At 41.5% G+C, this 26,929-nt stretch overlaps 1 protein-coding gene across 1 annotated transcript; it reads right to left on the bottom strand.

The window, feature by feature from the left end:
* Nucleotides 1–8,064: 8,064 nt before the first annotated feature.
* On the bottom strand, nucleotides 8,065–17,657 carry LOC132830444 (protein ABHD15-like). Its single transcript, XM_060848140.1, has 2 exons — nucleotides 16,139–17,657; nucleotides 8,065–8,646 (listed from the first exon to the last, which is right to left on the bottom strand). Exons 1-2 carry the CDS (start codon nucleotides 16,906–16,908, stop codon nucleotides 8,124–8,126), a joined length of 1,293 nt encoding a protein of 430 aa, XP_060704123.1. The 5' UTR covers nucleotides 16,909–17,657; the 3' UTR covers nucleotides 8,065–8,123.
* Nucleotides 17,658–26,929: the final 9,272 nt, after the last annotated feature.

Below are 26,929 nucleotides of genomic sequence, written 5' to 3' on the forward strand. Positions count from 1 at the left end.
AACCCGAGAATGCAACCTTTTTTAAAAAAAGGTTTTGTGATTTACACATGAAAGAAGTAAAACTATCACTGTATTCTAACAGATGAAAGGCTTAACAGACAATCAATTTTTCAATGTATAATTTCAATCACATCACACTGTAAATTTTTGCTATAAATTCTGTTAGGATTGAGACCTCCAGTATCACCGGATGAAGGAGTGTTGCTCTGAAAGCTAGTGTGCTTCCAATTAAACCTGTTGGACTATAACCTGGTGTTGTTTGATTTTTAATTTTGAATCAATTAAGTACATTTCAGAACTTTAAGTTGGCCAATTTTCCATTATCTAATTAATGAAAACAATTTAGTATTGCATTTTTTTGAATGCCAGTTTGACTTTTTTTTTAATGTACACCCTCGCTTTTGAGGATTTTTGTTTACATCTACATATTCATTTTAATTTACAGAAATGAGATGTGCCTTAGGTGTTGGAATTTCTCTTACAAGTGTTGATTTAGAGTTTGGACACCATCCATTGTAAACTACAGGGCTTGAATCTTTGTCTCATTTAGAGTCCATAAGACCATAAGACATAGGAGTGGAGGTAAGGCCATTCGGCCCATCGAGTCCACTCTTCCATTCAATCATGGCTGATGGGCATTTCAACTCCACTTACCCGCATTCTCCCCGTAGTCCTTAATTCCTTGTGATATCAAGAATTTATCCATCTCCGCCTTGAAGACATTTAGCATCCCGGCCTCCACTGCACTCTGCGGCAATGAATTCCACAGGCCCACCACTCTCTGGCTGAAGAAATGTCTCCGCATTTCTGTTCTCAATTTACTCCCTCTAATTCTCAGGCTGTGTCCACGGGTCCTAGTCTCCTCGCCTAACTGAAACAATTTCCTAGCGTCCACCCTTTCCAAGCCATGTATTATTTTGTAAGTTTCTATTAAATCTCCCCTTAATCTTCTAAACTCCAATGAATACAATCCCAGGATCCTGACCTGTTCCTCCTATGTTAGACCTACCATTCCAGGGATCATCCATGTGAATGTCCACTGGACATGCTCCAGTGCCAGTATCTCCTTCCTGAGGTGTGGGGACCAAAACTGGACACAGTACTCCAAATGGGGCTTAACCAGAGTTTTATAAAGTCTCAGTAGCACAATGGAGCTTTCATATTCCAACCCTCTTGAGATAAATGACAACATTGCATTTGCTTTCTTAATCCCGGACTCGACCTGCTTCTTTACCTTTAGAGAATCCTCGACTAGCACTCCCAGATCTCTTTGTACTTTGGCTTTATGAATTTCCTCACCGTTTAGAAAGTAGTCCATGCTTGTATTCTTTTTTCCAAAGTGCAAGATCTCGCATTTGCTCACGTTGAATTTCATCAGCCATTTCCTGGACCACTCTCCCAAACTGTCTAGATCCTTCTGCAGCCTCCCCACTTCCTCAGTACTACCTGCCTGTCCACCTAACTTCGTATCATCGTCAAACTTCACTAGAATGCCCCTATACCCTTCATCCAGATCATTAATATATAATGTGAACAGCTGCACCCCCAACACTGAACCCTGCGGGACACTGCTTGTCACCGGCTGCCATTCCGAAAAAGAATCTTTTATCCCAACTCTCTGCCTTCTGTCAGACAGCCAATCCTCAATCCATACCAGTAGCTCACCTCAAACACCATGGGCCCTCACCTTGCTCAGCAGTCTCCCATGTGGCACCTTATCAAAGGCCTTTTGAAAGTCTAGATAGACCACATCCACTGGGTTTCCCTAGTCTAACCTACTTGTCACCTCTTCAAAGAATTCCAACAGGTGTGTCAGGCACGACCTCCCCTTACTAAATCCATGTTGACTTGTTCTAATCCGACTCTGCTCTTCCAAAAATTTAGAAACCTCATCCTTAATTATGGATTCTAGAATTTTACCAACAACCAAGGTTAGGCTAATTGGCCTATAATTTTCCATCTTTTGTCCAGATCCTTTCTTGAACAAGGGGGTTACAACAGCGATCTTCCAATCATCCAGGACTTTCCCTGACTCCAGTGACTTTTGAAAGATCTCAACCAACGCCTCCGCTATTTCCTCAGCCATCTCCCTCAGAACTCTAGGATGTATCCCATCGGGGTCAGGAGATTTATCAATTTTAAGACCTTTTACCCTTTCTAGCACTTTCTCTTTTGTAATGGCGACCATACTCGACTCAACTTCCTGACTCCCTTTAATTGTTGGGATATTACTCATGTCTTCCACTGTGAAAACTGACACAAAGTATTTAAGTTCTCCTGCTATTTCCTTATCTCCCATCACTAGGCTTCCAGCATCAGTTTGAAGTGGCCCAATGTCTACTTTTGCCTGTCGTTTGTTTCTTATATATTGAAAGAAACTTTTGCTATCATTTCTAATTACTGGCTAGCCTACCTTCATATTTGATCCTCTCCTTCCTTATTTCTCTTTGTTCTCCTCTGCTTTTGTAGCCTTCCCAATCTTCTGATTTCCCACTGCTCTTGGCCACTTTATAGAATCTCTCTTTTTCTTTAATACATTTCCTGACTTCCTTTGTCAGCCATGACTGTCTAATCCCTCCCCGGATAATCTTTCTTTTCTTGGGGATGAACCTCTGTCCAGTGCCCTCAATTATACCCACAAACTCCTGTCGTTTTTGCTCTACTGTTTTCCTCACTAGGCTCTGCTTCCAGTCTATTTTCGTCAGTTCCTTTCTCATGCCCTCATAATTACCTTTATTTAACTGTAACACCATTACATCAGATTTTACCTTCTCTCTTTCTAACTGCAGACTGAACTCTACCATATTATGATCGCTGCTTCCTAAGTGTTCCCTTACTTTAAGACTTTTTATAAAGTCTGGTTCATTACATAGCTCGAGGTCCAGAATAGCCTGCTCCCTTGTGGGCTCCATGACAAACTGTTCCAAAAAGCCATCCTGTAAGCATTCCATGAATTCCCTTTCTTTGGATCCACTAGCAACATTATTTACCCAGTCCACCTGCATATTGAAGTCTCCCATGATCACCGTGACCTTGCCTTTCTGACATGCCTTCTCTATTTCCCGGTACATGTTGCGTCCCTGGTCCTGACCACTGTTAGGACGTCTGTACATAATTCCCATTATGGTTTTTTTGCCTTTGTGGTTCCTCAATTCCACCCACACAGACTCCACATCATCCGACGCTATGTCATTCAGTGTCATAGATTTAATTTTGTTCTTAACTAACAAGGCAACCCCACCCCCTCTGCCCAACTCCCTGTATTTTCTATAAGTTGAAAATCCTTGGATGTTTAACTGCCAGTCCTGACCCCCCTGTGACCACGTCTCTGTGATGTCTACCACATCATAATCATTCACAATGATTTGTGCCATTAGTTCATCTGCGTTGTTACGAATGCTACGAGCATTCAGGTAAAATGCCTTAATGCTAACTTTCTTATCATAAAACATATTGGAGGTCATAAGATGTCTTAAGTTATCCTTCCTTTTTGCTGCATTCCCAGTCTGCCTTGAGTTTAAATCCGCCTGCACATATGCTATCCTGCTGCTTATCTTTCCATTTAACTCCATACTCCCTGTTGCTTTCACTTTCCCTTCTCTTCCCCCCACCCCACCACCCCCCAACTCAGAAGTTTAAAGTCCTACTGACCACCCTATTTATTCTCTTCGCTAGAACATTGGTACCTGATCGGTTCAGGTGGAGACCGTCCCAACGGTACAGATCCCCCCCGGTTCCAAAACTGATGCCAATGCCCCATGAAGTGGAATCCCTCTTTCCCACACCAATCCCTTAGCCACGTGTTTACTTCCCTAATTTTCTTATCCCTATGCCAATTGGCACGTGGCTCGGAGAGATGTACAGCACGGAAACAGGCCCTTCGGTCCAACTCATCCATGCCGACCAGATATCCCAACCCCATCTAGTCCCACCTGCCAGCATCCGGTCCATTTCCCTCCAAGCCCTTCCTATTCATATATCCATTCAGATGCCTTTTAAATGCTGCAATTGTACCAGCCTCCACCACTTCCTTTGGCAGCTCATTCCACACACACCACCCTATGTGTGAAAATGTTGCCCCTTAGGTCTCTTTTGTATCTTTCCCCTCTCACCTTAAAACTATGCCCTCTAGTCTGGACTCCTCCACCCAGGGAAAAGACCTTGTCTATTTACCCTATCCATGCCCTCAAAATTTTATAAACCTCTATAAGATCACCCCTCCGCCTCCAACGCTCCAAGGACAACAATCGTAGCCTATTTAACCTCTCCCTATAGTTCAAATCGTCCAACCCTGGCAACATCCTTGTAAATCTTTTCTGAACCTTTTTAAGTTTCACAACATTCTTCTTTCAGTTTCAATAAATGTACAGTGTTTGTACATTCGTAAACTTGTAGCTGTAGGAAAACAAATTGCAGGCTTGATCTCCCTGAAAATAGCCAATTCTGGATGCTTTCTTTTTAAATGTGAATTTTATATTTAGAGGGATGAATGACGTTAGTGCTAGAAAATGAAGCGCTTTCATAGGAATCAGACTCAGGCTGTTCATTCCATCATTTTTACTATTTACTCAATGCAATAATGTTGATCTCTATCTTTTGTTATAATCCCAGCTGATGTTATTACTGGACAAGTCAGATTCCACACTGAAATCTGGCATGATAGATTGGTTTCTTTCTAATTTAGCAAGCTGGTCTTTCACTGAAACACAAGCATGCAAGGTTTTATCAATGAATTTATTATGCAAGAGCAATGAAGATGAAATAGAATAAATCAAATTATTTAGATTATGCAATTTTAAAGATTTTGAAACATGCTAAAATACAATCTTGTGTCCCTACAACTTGCTTCTTTAATACTGAAGCACTAGAGAATTTCTTCACTATCACATCTAGGTTTAGTTTAACTTATGTTAATTCCCAGTCTTGAGAATTTGATAGCCTCCTCAAATATTCACACAACTTAGACTATTTCAGCTTTAATTATTCCCTTCAGGATTCTAACTAAACACTTCTGGTCTGGAATTTTTAAACTCCTTAAACTGAAGAAACCTATTTCTTAACAGTGCGAAGCTATCTTTTTTCTTCAGGAAACATTTTTACATATTTACCTACTGTCTAAGCTATGGGTGTCTCTGCTAAAATAGACTCCAAATCCTTCTAACTGGAAGCAGTATAATGTACTTCACTATCAAACATTTTATAAATGATTTGAATCTACAATCTGTGGTCATGTCACTGGAGGTACTTTCCCAATTAATCTGTTCAACAACATTATTACACACCTCTAGAGCAGGTGGGACTTGAGCCGAGCCTCTGACTCAGGTAGAGACGCAACAATTATGCCACAAGAGCTCTACAAATATTTTTTCCTACTTTCAATTGTATTAAGAACACTTCTGCATATACAGTGTTTTTATTTCCCTAGTCACCAAATTATTTGTGTTTTTTTTCCTCCATCTATTACTACGACCAGTAAAACAACGGTGTTTTCAATGGATTAATTTACAAGCAAAGCCTGTTAAGGGTAATGCAGACCATCAAGTGGGAGGGTCTAAATCAAAATGATATTGGAAGGGAGGATTTCACTTATTTTATATTCATAACTGCTGTTACACACAATTGAATTTTTTTTCCTCCATCACCAAATCACACTCTTTTTTTTCAACTGTTATGAACTGTAAATCTCTCATGTTTTCCAGCACTTTGCTGTTTGTTCTTTGGCCATAAATTCCACCTAATGCAAATAAAACTCCATTACTTTCCCTCTTTCTCACCGGGATTGTTTAATAAAAACACAGTTTCAACATAATATTGCCAAGATAATCAATGAACTCATCCATACACAGATTAAAACCCAAATGCAAGTAGTTCAAAATTCAACTCTAAAATATATGTAAATCACTCACCTTGTATCACCTCACCTCAAAGAATGACAATTGCAAAATGTTCTCAATTACAGGGAATCCAAAACCAAGTGTCGCAGTCTAAGGATAAGGGTAGGCTTTTTAAGACAGATGAGAAATATCTTCACCTAGAGAGTGGTGAACCTGTGGAATTCTCTGCCACGGCAAACAAGGCCAATAATATTGAAGACTTTCTAGAAATTTGTAGATAAAGTTGGTAGGACTAAATGGATCAATGTACCAATTTGGATAATTAGCCATGATGATATTTAATGGTGGAACAGACTCAACAGGCCAAATGGTCTACTTCTGCTCCAATATTCTATGTTGCTATGTGTTTCTATGTTACTCCCTCACTAATATACAGTTGCAGTAGTGTGTGCTGTCTACAAGACACCGCAGTCATTGACCAAGACTGCTTCTATAGTACCTTTGAAATCTGTGACTTCTATAACCTAGAGCAGCTGACGAATGGGAACACCACCAAGTTCCACTCCACGCCATACACCATCCTGAATTGGAACTATATTGCCGTTCCTTTGTCATGGGGTTAAAATCCTGGATGCTCCCTCCTGACAGCATTCTGGATGGCCCTACACTGCAGGGAACCGTTCTGAAGCAGTTCTAGGAGGCAGCTGATTACTACCATCTCCAAGGCAAATGAGAGATGGATAATAGCCCACCCCTTGAATGATTTTTTTTTAAAAATTACTATTGAAGAGCAATGAATGCAGAAACCTGAGAATGTAAGACACTTATCCCAAATGGCTGTTTTCCATGAGTATTGGGATTGTCTCTGCTCTGGACAAGGACAACACACACCTATCTTCCTCCCACAGTATGTTAACCGGCCTTCAGAACATAAGGCAAGGCTTTGCCAGGCCAAATATTAAGATGGTGTTGAATAGTTCTAAAACCTAATTCATAATGGAAACATGTTTGCATGATTTAATGGTAAATTAACCTCCAAGTGTATCATGCTGTTGCATTTAGCTGATGTCCAAGGTCATTCATTGATACAAGAAAAGCCATCTTTCCAATTTGATACAGTTTCAAAATGATCAACTGTTTATTTCTGCTTTAAATGGGATTTCCCATAAGAGACAGGGTTTGCAACAGTACTGTTAATAAGCACACAAGGGAAAATTATAAATGTTGAAATATGGAAAATTAATCTGGGAGTACAAGGCATATCTATCAGCACATGGAAGCAGAGAGATGAATTAACAGTTCTCTTGGCCCTCTCCTAGTTCTGATGGTTTGGACTTTAAGATAATTTGTCACTGGGTGAAGATAAAATGGGGTGTATGCAATTGACAATCCACTACTCACTTCACCTAATCTCCTCTTCCATTATCTTAAACAGCAGTAAATATGAATAATGGGAAAATTAATTATATATTTCCCATATCTCACCGTCAGCTAAAATCAAAATCTGACCCTTAATCAGTCCTTAAATTAAAACTTGAAATATTTTATTCAAATTTCTCCTTGTACAAGAGTTTAGGAACAGAGGGCATAATTGTTAAACAGTAAAAGGAATCAAAGCTTATGAGAGAGAACAAGAAATTGGAATTAAAGATGATCAGATTAGCCATGATTCCACAATGATAGAACACCTGGGCTGAATGGCCTACTTCTACTCCTACCTCATGGTCAAATGGCACAATTTGATTTTTGCATCGTAGTTGGGGTAAACTGCATCAATGTACAATAGAAAATAGTTTAATGTTTAGTATAGCAAAAACTAATTTGTATTTAAAAGGCATTTGGATGGGTATGTAAATAGGAAGGGTTTAAAGGGATTTGGGCCAAGTGTTGGCAAATGGGACTAGATTAATTTAGGATATCTGGTCGGCATGGACAAGTTTGACATGGCATGGCCTATTTCTATGCTGTACATCTCTATGACTCTGTTTTTGTACGTTAACGAATAAAACACTTTGCTTTAACCTTGAAAAGCAGTTGTATAACTTAACATTTGTTTAATTATACTTTTGAAAAGTACTCCACACTTAATGTTACATTTTATGGTTTATAATTTAAAAATAAGTTCTGAAATGTTTACAGAATGCATTTAAAATGTATTAAATAGGCATTCTAATACCTAAACAATATCTCAATAGACCTATTTTATATGTATAGGAATTGGATCTAATAATTCTATGCTTAGTCATTTGCTGTATATTTAAGGATTGATAATCAAAGAGACAATTTCTTTCATCTTGTATATGATCGTTGCCACTTAAAAATCTCACGAATATTATGAGAACAAACAGATTCTTTTTTGTGAGTAGTAGCTCCCCTCCTTTTGTGGGATGCCATTGACATTTTTCTTCTGTAAACACGCTTTGTCCTTTCTTCAGTCCTAAAAAAGTCACTGACTGATTTAAAGTATTCCAATACAGCTTCATGACTCCACGAGGAACAGCTGCTAGTTAAAAAGCCACAATGTCCTCCATGCTTGGTCAACAAAAGGAAGAAATAGGGGTTGGTTTCAAATAACTCAAAAGGCAATGTAACCTCTGGATTGCCTCTGCATGGGTCATCTTTGCTGCAGATGCACAGAAGAGGAACTGCAACCTCATCCACATCCCTTAATGGATCATTTTTCTCCCAATAGGAAGCCCAGCTCAAACTACTGAGCTTTGACTGACAAAACAATGCTTCCTCCAATTCTCTCAGAGTGCAGCTTCTGAATAACTTCTCTGTATCTATCATTTCTCCAAGAACAGTGGCGTATCTAGAAATATAGAGCAATAAAGCTGTGAAATTCATGAAAAGACCGATACATTTTGTGATACTTTGTGACTGTACATGATTTTAGAAAGGGTCGTGGGGTGCCAGACCAAATAACTGAGTATAAGCAGAAAACACAGCCAACAGAATACTAAATTACCACACCAATTTTGTATGAGTTGCTTTAACAGTTATTATTCCATTAATATGGTCAGTTTTGGCCACCATGACAGAGGGCAACCTCAAAACCATGGAAACAATGGTTAAGAAACTGATTTCAAGTGTCAAAGTACATGGTTACAGGGAAAAATTAGAAAGACTTCTACAAAAGCCAAATTATATTTGACAAATATTTGAAGTTTGTTTTGCCTTGTTTAGACTTAAAGTTAATAAAAATAAAAGAATGACTTGTATTTATACTGTACCTTTAACAAGTATAGGCCATCTCAAAGCCCCTTCCAGCCAATGAAATACTTTTGAAATGGACTCATAGTTAAATTGGAAATGGAAATGCACAGCACATTATTCCTACTAACAGCAAACTATAATTGTGATGGTGGTTGGGGAATAAATATTTGCAGGACACCATCTCTGCAGTTCAAAATATTGCAAAGGAATCTTTAGCTTTCATTTGAGATGGTAGATTCAATTTAACATATCATCTGAACAAAAGTACTGTACTGGAGTGTAGCTTTGAGTTCAAGTCCTAGAGCAAAACTTGACTACAAACTCTAACTCAGGTAAGAGTACCATCACACCTAATGCATATAATATAGGTATAGATACCAGGTCAAGGAGGTGTAGAGGAGAGTATTTTAAAATCAACTTGCAGGGGGGGGGGCGTCGGGGGGAGAGAGGGGATGTGCACAGATGCTTTTACCATTTGAAAAAGATACAAACTGAATGTTTGGAGTACATTCTGCTCCTTTTAACTGAGTCTTTAAGTAGATATTACTGCTGTCTGCCTCCAGTCAGTGATAAACTTCTTATGTATTAGTAGGAAATGTGTTCTCATTTGAAAATTTTTCTAGCATCCTACCATTGTGGCCAAAGATATTTCACATTCAAGTTATTGCTTTTGACATGCAGCAGCTTTTACAAGGAACAGCTTAAACACAGCAACCATTTTATATCAACAATAACCAACTGCTGCTTCTTTGAGGGGGCAGCATCGGCTCTGGCACAAGAGGAACTTCCAGTTATTTGAATAGTGCTCGGAATCTAATATTTCATCTAGTGAACTTTCTCCATCCATGTATTACAGTAACCAGGCTCACTTGAGAGTTGAACCCTAATGTGGAGCTCAACTGCAGATTTTTCTTTAAATCACCAATAGAAAAATTATACTTGGGTGTGGGTGTGTTTTCTAAAACTTCCAACTGTTTTAGTAACGACATATCTCTCAGCTGGATGAAGTTTCTCAGCAGAGTTTATCTAAAACTGCGTCAGATTACAGAGTTCACCAGTCTTAAATTCCTGCAACTGCATATTTATTTGAGTTAATATATAACTATTGCAAAGATTGGAATTGGTGACCAAAGGATTTGAGGTAATTTTGTATATCTGTTTTCCAGGAGTGTTCTTTCCGAAATCGTTACATTCGGTGTTTTTCTTCAGTGAGCCATAGAGAAGGTCCTGAACTTGCAGTTCATTTAACAGAATTATATTAGTTTACAGCTTAGAATAAACTGACATCTTGTGCCAAAGGTTCAAAGGCTAAATTTCACTTTCCCACCTTGAGTAGTCAGTGGGCCAAGTGGGTTGTTATAGAACATGTCCAATATTAATTTCAATGGATGTAATAATTAGAAACTCTGAGACCTACTCCTATCAAGCTGCCTCTGCTTTTCAGTAAGGTCTTGTGTGAACTTTTACATCAATTCTATTTTCTCATCTGTTCCCTCTTTCTTTATTATCTAAAGGTTTACTGATCTCAGTCTTTAATGCATGGAAACACTGATTACCCACAACTCTCTGCAGTTTAAAAATAAATACTGTAAATATTTAAACTAGTTAAGACATTTTTCTTCATCTGAATTCTAAATGACTAAAGAATTTTAGGATAAAAATGGTGACCCCTAATTTTGACTATACAGCCAATGGAAACAACTTTTCAGCATGTGCCATCCAGCCCTTTTAAGAAATGTATAAGTTTTAAAAAAATCACTCATTCTTCTAAACTCCAGACAGCAGTGAAACATTCTGCTCAATCTCTTTTGATTGATTCCTGAAATGACAAATTTTTCCAATCTGGCAGCACTTGGCTTCACCTCTTCCAAGGCAAGTATATTCTCCTTTGAGTAAGAAGATCAAAAGTGTACATAAATACACCAAATGTGGTATCATCAAAGCCCTAAGTAATTCCAGCAAGACTTTATTTTTATTTTATTCCAAGACTCTTGTAAATCATTTTCCTTCCTAATTGCTTGCTGTACTGACCAGTATGTCAACTTTCTGATGGATACATACTATCGTTGTGTAATGTTCCAACCATTTCTGTACCCAGCTGCCCAAAAAAAACCCTAGTCCAGAATTAATCCTTGAACATATTTGAAATCGCCTGTCTCGTTTTCAATATGTGCTTAATTAACTCATTAGTCATTGAGGAAGCATTGTCTCATTGTCCAAAGGGAGGGACAAATAACTTATCCTCCATGTAAAGTATGTATTTATTTCATTATGGAATTGGATTTGGGTTATTTCAATGATTGTGTAGGTTACCAAAAGTTTTGCTGCCTTCAGATTTTAAAACTGCCTTGGCATCTCTTCAATAGAGATGCAATGGAATGCATAAGAGCAATCAAATTTATAACACGGGCCCATCTGAAGACAAGGCTACAAGAACAGACCATTAACATTACATATGAAAAATGATTATTAAAAAGTAGTTCCCTTTAATTTCTTCACAATATTCTCTCAGGATATGCTTAGTATAGTAATTTCGATGAATTTTCATGTCTTTTGATTCATCGCCTCTCAACTGGACCAGCCATTTAAATACTGGGTACTACAGCAGTCGGAGGTTGGGAATTATGTGGCAAGTAACGTCTCCATCTACAAGGCACAGGTGAGGAGTGTAATGGACAATTCCCACACTCAAGCAGCTTAACACCATCGAGCAGAAAGTAATCCATTTCATTGGCAATCCCACTGCGCCCCCCCCCGCCACCACCACCACCCCACTTTCTCCCCCCCCCCCCCTCCCCCCCCCCCCCCCCCCCCCACCACCACCACCCCACTTTTCCCCCCGCCCAACACCACCTGAGAGTCAGAGCATTTCAACAACACGATAAAAAGCCCACTGTGTCCATGATGGTCTGCAAGTACCTATATATTTTAATTTCATTTTCCAGCACTTGGCCTGTAGCTGTGGTGTTTTAAGAGCTTATCTAAATACCTCTTGAATGTCTAGAGGGTACCTCCTTATACTACCACCCTTTTAGGCAGTGATTTCCATTTACCCTAGGATGAAAGAAAAAAATCCTCATATCCCCTCTCAACCACCTGTTCCTGACTTTAAAACTGTGCCCCTTGGATACAGACCCTTTTAAGGGGAAGATTTATGCCTTTCTACAGAGCACAGCGGTAGCCGTCGGTGTACCATCTATAAGAAGCATGCTAATAAATCACAAATGCCCTTTGCCACACCCATAAAGCCTCCTATTTAGAAGGGCAGGGGGCAGAGAAGCAAGCCTGTAAGTTTGCCTCTGAGCCACACATCAATCATCCAGCCTTCATCTTCGTTTGGTCACAAGGCTAAATTCTCACCTAAACTGCACCGAGGACTGCAGTGCTTTAAGAAGTGGAGGTGGACAAAGTTAAAAATCACACAACACTAGGTTATAGTCCACCAGGTTGATTTGGAAGCACTAGCTTTCTTAGCACTGCTCCTTCATCAGGTAGCTGTGGTGCAGGATCATAAGACGCACAATCTACATCAAAAGATCAGTGTCATGCAACTGAAACGATATATTGAACAAACCTAGATTACTGTTAAGTCTTTCATCTTTCAGAATGGGTTGCAGGTTTTGGTTCATTAATATGTAAATTCCAAAACTACTTTGAAGTCACATTATCGAGATAACATAAGGTTTTATAAAAAAAATTGACATCTTGGCTCAGACAATGTATTAAAGGTGTGAGGTTAGAATCTGTCTGTATCCCAATCTTGAGTCAAACTGCTTCTACTTCCAAAGTAGGAATTTATAAAATGTTACATGGATTGACTGCCTGCAGATTGTATTTTGCTCAAAAAGTGCACAATGCATAATTGTGATTGCAGATACACCTCAGACTGTGTGTGTATCTGCGTACATGTGAAATGGGGAGGTGGGGGGGAGGAGAGAGAGTGCACATGTGAGTTTGTGTACGAGTATAAGCCTGTGAGAGGGTGTGAGAATGTAGGGGGTGTATGTGTGCGCTTGAGAGACTGCGTGGGTATGAGAGGGATCTGCGGTGAGTGTGTGTGTGTGCATGAGTGTGACGGAGTATAAGCCTGTGAGAGGGTGGGTGTGTCAGTGTATAGTGTAGTGAGGTCACCTGTAGCCAGGTTCTGTACCTATGAGGATGGCCTCAACTGGGACCTTGGGTTCATGTCACAATACAGGCGACCCCACTATACTATTTTCTCTCTCCCTCTTACACTCACTCACTCACCTCCCCCACCCCCCCCCCCCCCCCCCCCCCCCCCACATGCACAACCCTCTCACAGGCTTAAATTCCGTCAGAATCTCTCAATCTCTCATCGCGCTCACACACTCGCACGTATAAGTCTATGAGGTGTATCTGCCTTTGCAGAATTGTTTTTGCAGATATGTTGTATTTTGCTCAAAAAGCACACAATCTGCAGGCAGTCAATCCATGTAACATTTTATAAATTCCTACGTAGAAAATTGAACAAATCTGACTCAAGATTGGGATACAGATTCTAACCTCACACCTTTATTACATCATCTGAGCTGAGATGTCACTTCTTTTATAAATAAAACTTAAGTTATCTCGAATGTGACTTAAAAGAAGTTCTGGGATTTGCATATTAATGAACCAAAACCCGCAGCCTGTTCTAAAAGATGAAAGACTCAGCAGCAATCTAGGTTTGTTCAATATATCGTTTCAGGTGCATGACAGTGATCTTTTGCTATAAATTCTGTCTGTATCTTATGAAACTGTTCCTTCATCAGGTAGCTGTGGAGCAATGGTCTGAAAGCTAGTACTTCCAAATAAACTTGTTGGACTATAACCTGGTGTTGTGCAATTTTTAACTTTGTGCTTAAAGGCGCTCCTGCCCGAAATGTCGATTTTCCTGTTCCTTGGATGCTGCTTTTCCAGCACCACCCTAATCTTGACTCTAATCTCCAGCATCTGCAGTGCTCATTTTCGTCTAGCCCACTACCACCACCTGTAGAGAGTTAGAGATGCACAACAAATATTAGGCTTGGTAGTGGCACTCGGGTTCCACGAATGAGTTCTACAAATACAAAAGTTGATTTCAGCACGGTGTCTATGTGAGTCACTGCAACCAAATTGAGACAGTGTCATAAAATTACTTTTTAAACATCAACTTATAACACAGGCAGGTGGGATATGAACCCAGATTATCTGGGCCAGAGGCAGGGGTACTATCTAGCATCACAAGCTTCCATGAGCTGGTGTTATATGGCAATTTATACTGAAATGTCTATCAAAGTGCAAAGCTTTACTAATCTCTAGAACTACCTTGTCACAATTCAAGTGGATAATGATACTTTATTGAATTGTCTAACATTGGGCTTACTGTTTTGTTTTCCTGTCAACGTTGCTGAGAAACCAGACTCAACAGCCATCAAGGACTGTGTTCCTGCCAGCAAGCAGTTGTTACTTGGGGCTTTGACTTGCTAGTTGCTAGTTTATTGTTGCTGCAGTGATGTAAACAATTCTATTGAGGCAGAGCAAAGCATCATAAACAGACAAAATAAATTTGCATTTAAATTTGATAAGATTCCTTTGATATTTTGATTTTTGTTATCTCTGAAAGGACATTTACATTACTTTAATTTAGATTAGATTCCCCTACAGTGTGGGAGCAGGCCCTATAGCCCATCCCGACCATCCGAAGAGTGGTCCCAAACTCATTTCCCTCTGACTAATGCACCTAACACTATGGACAATTTTAGCATGGCCAATTCACCTAACTTGCACATCTTTGGATTGTGGGAGGAAACCAGAGCACTCCGAGGAAACCCACGCAGACACTGGGAGAATGTGCAAACTCCACTTGGTTACCCGAGGCTGGAATCGAACCTGGGACCCTGGCGCTGTGATGCACCAGTGCTGACCATGGTGCCGCTGGAATTAATTTGTTCATCTTAAAATAGTAAGGAGTGGGTGACCTTTTTTTAAAAGTCGGGTCAGGGGATCCCTGGGGCGTTTTTTTGTTCACTTGTGGGACGAAGGTGTCACTGACCAGGCAGCATTTATTGCCTATCCCTAATTGCCCAGAGGGCAGTTACAAGTCAACCACACATTGCTGTGGGTCTGGAGTGACATGTAGGCCAGACTGGGTAATGATGGCATTTCCTTCTCTAAAGGACATTAGTGAACCGATGGGTTTTCTGACAATCGCCTCTTAATTCCAGACTTTTTATTGAATTCAAATTCCATTTATGCCATGGTTGTACTCGAACTCAGGTCCCTGGAATAATATCTGGATCTCGAGATTAACAGTCCAGAAATAATACTGCTAGACCATCACCTCAGTATTTCCTAGTTCTTCTAGCATCAGTCACCCATGCCCTGATTAATCTTTGGTAGACCTACTGTGGGTGGGAATGGTGTTGTTGATTTTAAAATGTAATAAATGTTGGCCTCACCAGCAAATGAATAAATGGGAAAAAAATTCTTGCTGAAAGTTTTGGGAGATTCCCACTTTCCCATTCCAATTCTGAACTTATGGGGACCCCACTGACTACACCAATCCCAAATTTTAAAGATCCTACTTAACATTCCAATCCCAAACTTTAGGTATAACCTACCTGCCAACCCAATCCTGATTTTTTTGTGAATCTCACTTCCCATCCCAATGCTTGAGTTCAGGGAAACCTGCCACCCTCCTAATTCCATAGTTTGGGAATACTGCCTCCCATCCCAATCCTGGAGTTTAGCAAATTCTACCTCATTCCAATCCTGAGAGTTCAGGGAATTCTACTTCCCATCCCAATCCTAGAGTTTTGGGAATATGGATTATGGAATTGTCACCTCCCATTCCAATCCCAGAATTTAGGGAAAACTGCCTCCTATCCCAATCCCAGACTTTTGGGGATATGGCTTCAGGGAATCCATATCCATTCCAATCCCAGAGTTTAGGGAATACTGCCTCCAATCCAAAAGTTTTGGGAATACAACTTTAGGGAACACTGGCTCACATCCAAATCCCAGAGTTTAGGGAATACCGCCTCTCCAGTCCGTAACTGATTTTAGGGAAATCGCCCGCCCCTTTCCCCCCAGCGCGGGATCTTTACCTGCTCAGGCTGGTTTTCTGGTAGCACAACATGAACCAGCGGTAGAGGCCGTTCGGCCCACTCTCCAGCCACTGCTGGCACCGGAGGATGGGGGAGATGAAGGCGGCCGCCGTGATGTGGCTGGAGGAGCCGCACTCGCCCAGGTAGGACAGCAGCAAGGCCGAGCCGCTGCTCTCGCTGGCGGCGAAGAGAGGGGCGAGCGGGTGCTTGTAGCGGATGTAGCTGACGGCCTCCCGCAGGTCCGAGGGGTCCCCGAGGGGCAGCAGGCGGCGGCTGGTGAGCGGCACCCCGTTGTGGAGGCGCCGGTTGAAGAGCAGGGGCCGGTAGCCCCGGCGGAGGGCGAGCCGCAGCAGGCGGCGGCAGTGACCGCTCACCGCCCCCAGGCTGTTGGGGATCAGCAGCAGGACAGGCAGCGGGGAGGGGGAGCCCCGGTCTCCCAGCACCCCCACCCCACCACCGCGGACAGCCCAGTCCAGAGCGATCACACCCCCGTCCGACATCTGAAGGTGCTCCCGCACCAAGTGCAGGCTCCCGGCTCCCGGCCACACGCCGCTGCAGACGCTCTGCAAGTGCGGCCAGCCCGCCCGCGGGAACAGCCAGAAGCTCTTACAGTTCCGTGTCAGGTAGCTGGCCAGAGCTGAAGGCTTGCAGATCAGCTGCGGCACGCTGTCCTCCTCGCCTGCCTCCCGAGTCGCTGAAGTGACGGTGAAGTACAGTCCGAGCAGCAAAGCGACCAGCAATAACCAGACAGCAATGTCCCAGATCAACATTTCCCAGCCCTTCACCCTTCACCAACTGGGGCAAGAGCTGAAACCGCCAGAGTGCGGCACACAGCCCCAACTTCCACCCCTCTCCTGCAGGATCAATTCAGACTAATGAACTCACCAAGACTGCACAGTCCAAACTTCCACCCCTCTCCTGGAGGATCGGTTTAAATTAGTAAATTCACATAGAGTGCACAGTCCAAACTTCCACCCCTCTCCTGGAGGATCAGTTCAGATTGGTGAACTCACCAAGACTGCAAAATGTTTACCTATTCCCGAGAGATAAATTCAGAATGGTGAATTCACCAACAGTGCAACACACAGTCCAAACGCCCACCTCAGTCCCCTCTTTGAAGATAACTTGATAGTGACCTGTTCTTTCAGCCTTAGGATGATCTGCAGTCATTCCGGAACACTGTAACCAAGTCCGAAACTCCAGCTCTTTCTCTTTATCCTTTTCTCTGCGTAAATTCATCCAAATTTGGGGGGGGGTCTGTCTTTAGGATCTCGAGTGTAAACTGCGTACCGCTGGTTTGTTTTTGGAGAGCTGTCTTTGATGGGAATGGAGGAGGGATGTGTGTGTGTGTGTGTGTGGGGGGGGGGGGAGTGTGATGTGGGTGTAAATCGCCAAGACCTCATCAGTTCACCTCTTGGATTTTTGACCTCTTCCCTCGAGCTTCTCGATCGGTGCGAGTTTTCCTTTGGAAAGTGTGTCTCCTCCCCGCCAAAAAAAAAACCCTTTCGCTTTCAGAATCATCTGTCTGTAGGAATCTCTTTAAAACAACCTTCACTTGTGTCGCGTTCTCTTGGAATGTGCTAAGGGACCTCAATCAGGCAGTCACTTTGGAAATTCAGCCAAACATTCCCGAGCTCAATTGCGCACAGCAATATCCCATTAATAGGCAACAACGTGAATGTACATTTAATTTGACTGCTGGCGATGATGGTTTTAGAATAAAAGCAGAATGGCTATACCATAGAAGCAGACCACTTGGCCCATCCATTCCATGCCAGCTCTGTGTAAGAGCCACACTTCCTCAGTCTTTATAATATGGGGATACTGGTGTCGGACTAGGGTGGACAAAGTCAGAAGTCACATGACATCAGGTTATAGTCCAACAGGTTGATTAGAAATCACAAGCTTTCAGAGCCAGGTCCTTCCTGACTTCACCGAATGAAGGAGCAGCACTCTGAAAGCTTGTGTTTCAAATAAACCTGTTGGATTACCCGAAGTCCTGTGATCTCTGTCCCCATCCTTTATAGTAGCATTGTATTTATTTCTCCTCCATCTTATAATTAGTCAGTGCTCTTTTGAAAGCAAGGATTCACCTCAATATTATTTTTGTTTCACAACCAGGAGAAGGTGTAGACTATTCAGCCCCTGGAGCCTACTCCACCATTTCATAGTATCATGGCTGACCTCATCTCTGCCTCAACACCATTTTACTGCCCATTCTCCATAATCCTTCATCTCATTACAGGTACACAATCCTTTATCAGAAATTCCGAAATCTGAAAAGCTCCAAAATCCGGTATTTTTTTCACGAAGTGTGGAGTGTCATTTTGGCGTGCGAACAGGTGACCCAACTCCACACCCACTTGAACCACGTCACTCGGACATGACATGGAAGAGTGGCCCAGCACTGGCACATGTCAATTGTTTCTCAGCGCTCAGACTGTTCACACGTGCGTCTGCTGTTTAGATAACTTTTTAAAAATTTCACTGTGAAAATGTCATTTGTTCCAGAATCCAAAAAATTCTGAATTCCGAACAACTGGCCTCAAGGATTTCAGATAAAGGATTGTGTACCTGTCTCAATATTCTTGAATTTGATCAGTGTCCCAGTGTCCACTGCAGTCTGGGGTAGTGAATTGCAAATGTTCATGACACTATGAAAGAAGTAATTCCCCTTCCTCTGTTTTAAATCTGCCTCCCTTTATCTTAATACTATGACATCTAATTCTAGATTGCCCCATACAGGAAACATCTGTTCTACGTCTACTTTATCAATCCCCATTAGTATCTCATATGCCTCAATTAGAACCCCTCTCATCTTTCCAAACTCGAGTGCATATCGGAGAAAGTGAGGACTGCAGCTGTTGGAGATCAGAGTCGAGAGTGTGGTGCTGGAAAAGCACAGCAGGTCAGGCAGCATCCAAACAGCATGAGAGTTGATGTTTTGGGCATAAGCCCTTCATCATGAAATTCTGCCTGACCTGCTGTGCTTTTCCAGCACCACACTCTTGACTCTAGTGCACATAAGCCAAAACTGCTCAATCTCTTCTCATAAGACAAGCTTTCATCTCAGGTATTAATTTAGTGACCTTTCACCGAATTGCCCACAATGCAACTACTTCCTTCCGCAAGAAAGGGGACCACATCTGCATGCAGTACTCCAATTGTGGTCTCACCAGTGCCTTGAACAGTTGCAGCACTACTTCCCTGCTTTTATGCTCCAATCCTTTAGCAATAAATGGCAAAATTCCATTTGCCATCTTTATTACCTGCTATACCTGCATATAAAGTTTTTGCAACTCATGCATGAAAACACCCAGATCCTTGAGCACAAAGCAATTTGAAGTGTCCCTATAATTTGATAAAAAAATGCCTTTTTCCCTTCTACCCAAAATGGGTAATCTCACACATATCCACGTTAAACTCCATCTGCTGAGTTTTGGCCCATTCACCTCACCTATCCATATCCATTTGTAAGTTTCTTATTTTTCACTGTAACTTACTTTCTTGCCTATTTCAGTGTGACAAGTTCTGCCAGACCTGCTGAGTTTCTCCAGCCCTTTTTTTTTATTTTGAGTCTGCCTCCTTTGCGCTTTCAGACAGCATATTCCAGATTGTAGCCATTCCCTATACAAAATCATTTTTCTTTGTGACACCTTGGTTCTTTTGCCAATCACCTCAATTTGAAGTTCTTTGGTTCTGGACCCTTCCTCCAATGGGAACATTTTCTCTCTACCTTCTCTATCTAAAATCCTCCTGATTCTGAAAACCTCTATCTCTAAAATCAGTTCTTGTCACTGCAATCCCTCATTCTTGGAAGAATTTTCTTAAATCTTTCCTGCACCATAGAATATGGAACAGTACAGCACAGTACAGGCCCTTTGACCCTCAATGTTGTGCTGGCCTTTTATCCTACTCTAAGATCAGACTAACCTACATTCCCTTCATTGTACTATCTTCCATGTGTCTATCCAAGAGTTGCTTAAGTGTCCCTAATGTATCTGACTCAACTACCTCCATTGGCAATGCATTCCAGGCATCCACCACTCTCTGTGTAAAGAACTGACCTCTCATCTCCCCCAAACCTCCCTCCAATCACCTTAAAATTATGCCCCTCATAATATACAATTCCGCCACGGGAAAATGTCTCTGGGTGTCCACTCTTTCTATGCCCCTCATCATCTTGTACACTTCTATCAAGTCACCTCTCATCCTTCTTCTCTCCAAAGAGAAAGGCCGCAGCTCACTCAACCTTTCTTCATCAGACATGCCCTTCAGACAGCATCCTGGTGAATCTCCTCTGCACCCTCTCTAAAGCCTCTACATCTTTCCTATAATGAAGCGACCAGAACTAAACACAATATTCCAAATGTGGTCTAACCAAGACACTACAGAGCTGCAGCATAACCTCATGGTGCTTAAACTCAATTCCCCTGCTAATGAAAGCCAACAAACTATATGCCTTCTTAACCACCCTATCAACCTAGGGGATTTATAGACCCCAAGATCCCCCTGTTCCTCCACAATACCAAGAATCCTGCCTTTAACCCTGTATTCTGTGTTCAAATGCGACCTTTCAAAGTGAATGACTTCACACTTTTCAAGGTTGAACTCCATCTGCCACTTATCAGTCCAGTTCTGTCAATAGGCGCCATTGATTTAAAGCCTTTCTATTCTGCCTAAATTGTAGTGCCCAGATTAGATGCAGTTAAGATTGAACAAAAAGACCAAAATGAATCAGTTTATCTGTGCAGCAGAGAAACCAAAAGCATTAGAATTTATTACATTCTCATTTTGATACTCCTCTATCTTATAACACTCTTACATTATGTTATATGGAGGGAATATACATCAAACATAACTTTAGTGTGATGTCAAGTTTGGTTTGGTTCAATTATTCCATTTAAAAATTTCACACAGAGTTGTTTAAAACTCCTAGAATTAATAGATCTGCCCAAACACAAAATGTTTTAAATTAGCCATGAATATTTCCATGCAACTACTAATGTACTGTAGGTAACCTCAACTTTAAAACAATGTTGTTCATTGACAAATAAGGAACTAGTTAGTAAGTCAACAACATAGAAAGATACAGAAATCAGATGGATTTACATTATCTCTCCCACCCAGGGTCTCATTTCGCTCCCCTAAACCTTGTATCGTATCTCACTGAATTGATTCAGTTTTTTGAAGAAGTAACAAAGAGGATTGATGAGGGCAGAGTGGTGGATGTTCTCTATATAGATTTCAGTAAAGCATTCAACAAGGTTCATCATGGTAGACCAGTCAGCAAGGTTACATCACATGGAATACAGAGAGAATGAGCCATTTGGATACAAAACAGGCTCACATGTATAAGACAAAGGGTGGCGGTGGAGGATTGTTTTTCAGACTGGAGGCCTGTGACTAGTGGTGTGCCACAAGGCTCGGTGCTGGGTCCACTACTTTTCATCATTTATATAAATGATTTGGATATGAACATTGGAGGTATAATTAGTAAGTTTGCAGATGACACCAAAATTGGAGGTGTAGTGGACAGCAAAGAAGATTACCTCAGAGTACAACAGGATCTTGATCAGATGGGCCAATGGGCCGGGGAGTGGCAGATGGAGTTTAATTTTGATAAATGCGAGCTGCTGCACTTTGGAAAGGCAAATTAGAGCAAGACTTATGTACTTAATGGTAAGGTTTTGCGAGTGTTGCTGAACAAAGAGATCTTGGAGTGCAGGTTCATAGTTCCTTGAAAGTGAAGTCGCAAGTCGATAGGATAATGAAGAAAGCGTTTAGTATGCTTTCCTTTATTGGTCAGAGTATTGAGTACAGGAGTTGGGAGGTCATGTAATGGTTATACAGGACATTGGTTAGGCCACTTTTGAAATATTTTGTGTAATTCTGATCTCCCTGATATTGTGAAACTTGAAAGGGTTCAGAAAAGACTTACAAGGATGTTGCCAGAGTTGGAGGATTTGAGCTACAGGGAGAGACTGAACAGGCTGGGGCTGTTTTCCCTGGAGGGTCAGAGGCTGAGGGGTGACCTGAAAGATTTATAAAATCATGAGAGGCATGAATAAGGTAATATCCAAGATCATTTCCCTGGGGTGGGGGAGTCCAGAACTAGAGGGCATAGGTTTAAGGTGGGGTGGGGGGGGGCGTGGGTAAAGCTTTAAAAGGGACCTAAGGGGCAACTTTTTCACAAAGAGGGTGGTTCATGTGTGGAATGAGCTGCCAGAGGAAGTGGTGGAAGCTGGTACAATTAAAAGGCATCTGAATGGGTGTATGAATGGTGCCACGGTGGCACGGTGGTTAGCATTGCTGCCTCACAGCGCCAGGGACCTGGGTTCAATTCCCGCCTCAGGCGACTGACTGTGTGGAGTTTGCACGTTCTCCCCGTGTCTGCGTGGGTTTCCTCCAGGTGCTCCGGTTTCCTCCCACAGTCCAAAGATGTGCAGGTCAGGTCAGGTGAATTGGCCATGCTAAATTGCCCGCAGTGTTAGGTAAGGGGTATATGTAGGGGTATGGGTGGGTTGCGCTTCGGTGGGTTGGTGTGGACTTGTTGGGTCGAAGGGCCTGTTTCCACACTGTAAGTAATCTAAAAAAAAGTAAGTAATCTAAAGAATATAAAGAATTTAGAGTAATATGGGGGTGAAAAGAGTACGACTGAATAAAGACCAAAAAGGGGAGTTATACATGGAGGCAGGAGCATGGCTTTACAAAAGAGGAGGATTCTGCCCAGATCACGGTGACAGAGGAGGAAACACAGTCACTACCAGGGTTCCAAATTAATAAGTAAGAAATCTGGAATAGATTGTTGGTAGCGAGTTTTCAGAGAACTTGTAGCTCAGGTTGAGGTTCTGATGTAAGTTTGCTCGCTGAGTTGGAAGGTTTGTTTTCAGACGTTTCGTCACCATACAAGGTAACATCATCAGTGAGCCTCCAGTGAGCTTCCAGCTCAGCGAGCAAACTTACATCCAGACTGTTGGTATTTAAAGTATGTCACCTGGACCAGATGGGATCCATCCAAAGATTTTGAAGGGAGTGAGGTTGGAAATTGTGAGCTCACTGGCCATAATCTTTCGGGTCAAAAGTCACATGACACCAGGTTATAGTCCAATGTGTTTATTGGACTATAACCTGGTGTCTTGTGACTTTTGACCTTGCCCACCCCAGTCTCATGCCACATCATAATTTAACAATCTTTCCTGGAATTGGGCAGCCGCTAGAAGACTGGAGAATTGAAAACATCACAGTTTTGTTCAAGTAAGGTTGTAAGGATTATCCCAGCAATTTCACTCCAGTTTATCTTCGGTGGGAGGGAAGCTTCTGGAAGCAATTATTTAAAATAGAATTAGTACTTACATGGAAAAAAGTGGGTCGATGATGAACAAGTCAGTATGGATTTCCAAAGGAGCAACTGTATTTAACTAACTTGGTGTTTACTGAAGAGTTAAAGGAAAGACTTGGTGAGCATATTGCAGTTGATGTGATATACGTGGATCTCCAGCAGGGATTTAATACAGTGCCACACAACAGACTTGTCCCGAAAGTTAAGGTCATGGTATCAAAAGGGAAGTAGCAGCTTGGATATAAAATTGCCGAATGATAGGAGACAGAGAGTAATGGTCACTGGATATTGTTTAGGCTGGAGGAGGTTAGCAGTGGTGTTGCCCAAGGGTTGATATTGAGATCTTTGCTTTACCTGATATATTAATGATCTGCATCTCGGTATGCAGGGACTAATTTCAACGTTTGTAGTTAACATGAAACTAGGAAGAATGTAGATTCACCAACTTTAAGTACATTTAAGTCATCATTGGACAAGCATATGGACGTACGTGGTATAGTGTAGGTTATATGGGCTTCAGATTGGTATGACAGGTCAGCGCAACATCGAGGGCCGAAGGGCCTGTACTGCGCTGTAGTTCTATGTTCTATGTTCTATAATGTAAACTGAGAGAAGGACAGAGTGGAACTCCAAAAGGACACCGAAAAGTTGCTGGAGTTGGCAGATAGGTGTCAGATAAGCAACACTTTGGTAGCAAGAATTTTGAAAATCAATGTAAAAAAGAGGGTATAATTCTAAAGGGGATATAGGAGCAGAGAGACCTGGGCTGTATAAGTGCACAGATCATTGAAGATAGCAGGATAAGTGGAAGAGCAGTTAATAAAGGATACAATGTGCTCAGCTTGTACACATGTCTTGTACAGGTTCAACATCACCTCCCTGCTCATGTACCTTTGCTCCTGTTAATATTGTACAAGATGCTTGTTAGACCATAGCTGGAGTATTGTATACAATTGTGGGTGCTGAATGCATTGGAGACAGTGCAGAAAATGATTTGCACAAATATTTCCAGGAATGAGGAACTTTAGTTTTGAGGATAGATTGGAGAAATTGGGACTGATCTTCCTTGGAGATACTTGACAGAGGTTATGAGCGGGCTGGATAGGGAATGGCTGTTTTGACTCAAGAAATGAACAAGAGGTAGAGGGCATAGATTTAAAGTGATGTCCTAAAGGAGCAAGGGTGATGTGAGAAAAAATATTTTCACGCAGTGAGTAGTTTAGGCTATGGAATATACTGCTTGGAAATGCGGTGGAGGCAGATTTAATTGAACCAATCAAGAGGTAGGTGGAGAAAATAATTTTAACAAGCATATGGAATATACTTGTACCTGAGTGTCTTTGGAGAAGGAGTACATGGTGTCCATCAATACTCTCAATGTTTTTCGAGACAAGTGGGCACCACGGGGGATAGAGTGCTTTATTTCCCCCTGCAACTCCATTTTGAATTAATCCCTGTCCTCTCTCCCTAAGCCCCAGCCTCTTTGATGGTTTGCATTGGGCACAATGGGCTTTTCTTGTTAAAATTCAATTGGTCACAGGGTACGTTTAATATACAGATGACACCATCGTATCAAATTTGTAAACCTAAATCTAAATGTCAAAGAGGTAGTTGTTAAATTAGTTACTCACATACACAAAAAAAGAAGAGCGTTAGAGTGTATTTTTAATGACCATATAAACTGGCGTGGGTAGTGTAGAATAGATCAGAGGAAAAGGTCATGCATTACCCGACTCCAATTAATTATGATGCAAATGAGCTTTTGGAGATTTTTTTGAACAACAGGAGTGACAGTTCTCACAGTGGTGAGTCATAACAACTTTAACAAACGTTATTTTGAGACAGTGCTTTTTAATTAATATAACACATGAAAGAAAGGAAGACATGCTTTTTAAAAGTAATTTATCAGGTTCCCTGGATGTGCCTCAATGTTTCATGGGCATCCAATAATGACTGCAGTTATGTAGGTAAATGTATTTGCTGTACAGCACAAGCCTATAAATAGCAAATGCATAAGAAAGCATTGTCATAAACACATGTTCACACTTCAAACTGAAGGCTGCAGAGAAAACAACACTGCGCATCATGAGATGCCTTGCAGCAGCACGCAGGGAAACGACTATTTAGGGAGACAAGTAGCAATGCTGGGCTCAATTACAAGGGGTTTGGAGTACAAGAGTTGAAAAAGACTTGGTTTTGGTGAGACCATACCTGGGGTGTAGAATGCAGTATGAATATGCATGCAATCTTGTACTTGTTTCTTTGATAGTAGACAAGCAGGGGACTGGAAGAACACAGCAAGCCAGGCAGCATCTGGAGGTGGAGAAGTCAACGTTTCAGGTATAACCCTTGTTCAGGAATGGAGGTCATAGCTGCAGATGAAGATGGGGGGAAGGGTTATGGATGAGGAGAGGGGTGGAGTCGTGAGGTGGAGATTGATGAATACCTGGTTGGTTGATGGGAGAAATGAATCCAGTTGGTAGCTGGAAGGAACGGTTAGTTGAGGGATGGAAGGGAGGAGGCCAGGCTGTTTACGGATTTGGGAGATGGGTGGGGAGGTTACTTAAAATTGGAGGACTCAATGTTGACTCTTTCCTGTTTCCTTGATAAGACAACGTTCTCATCCAAGAAGTTAATGATGAGAGATTGAGTAAATTGTAACTCGATTCTCAGAGGTTCAGAAGAGTAAGAGATGATCTAATTGAAAAATGGAAGATCCTGATGGGGCTTGGCAGGTGGTCACTGAGAGGGGACTTTTCCTTGTTGGAATCTAGATCACTGGAACACAGTCTCAGGATAAGGAAATGATTAGTCAGGACTGCGGTGGGAATTTTGTTTCATCCAAAGGGTTGTGAATCTTCTGAATCTGCACCTTTATAGTTATGCTATTGTTGAATATATTAAAGACTGAGTTGCTCAGCTAAACAAACAGGAAGATGACATTGAAGCCAACGATCAGCCTTATAAAGTTGCAGAACAGGTTTAGTGCACATTGTATTTTACTCCTGCATTCATGCATTATACTTCCTTGTCTCATAATTGATATTTTCCATTCTCTTGAGAGTATTGTTGGTTCTTTCAAGATGTTAGTTCAGTCATGATTCTACATAACATTTCAAAGCAATTCATAGTCCAGCAATTTCTAAACAGTTTTACAGGGCATACAACCATATATGTTAATCCAAGGTTTTGATGCATATAATTAGACTATTAGTTCACTTCTTAACATAATGTGCTGGTTCTTAAACTTTCACATAACACATAAACTACGATACTGTGTAATTGTTATTTCAGTAAAAGGTGTCAGATCATATTTAATTTGGTTAAATGCTTAATGACTTTTGACTTTATCATGATTGGTTAACCATATTATCGACCAACCAGAGCTGGTTTAACCAAATAACATAACAGTCCCACCTTAGCACATCCAGGCAAGATTAGCGATCATA

The sequence above is a fragment of the Hemiscyllium ocellatum genome, chromosome 31 (assembly GCF_020745735.1).
Source record: "Hemiscyllium ocellatum isolate sHemOce1 chromosome 31, sHemOce1.pat.X.cur, whole genome shotgun sequence".
Lineage (NCBI taxonomy): Eukaryota > Metazoa > Chordata > Chondrichthyes > Orectolobiformes > Hemiscylliidae > Hemiscyllium > Hemiscyllium ocellatum.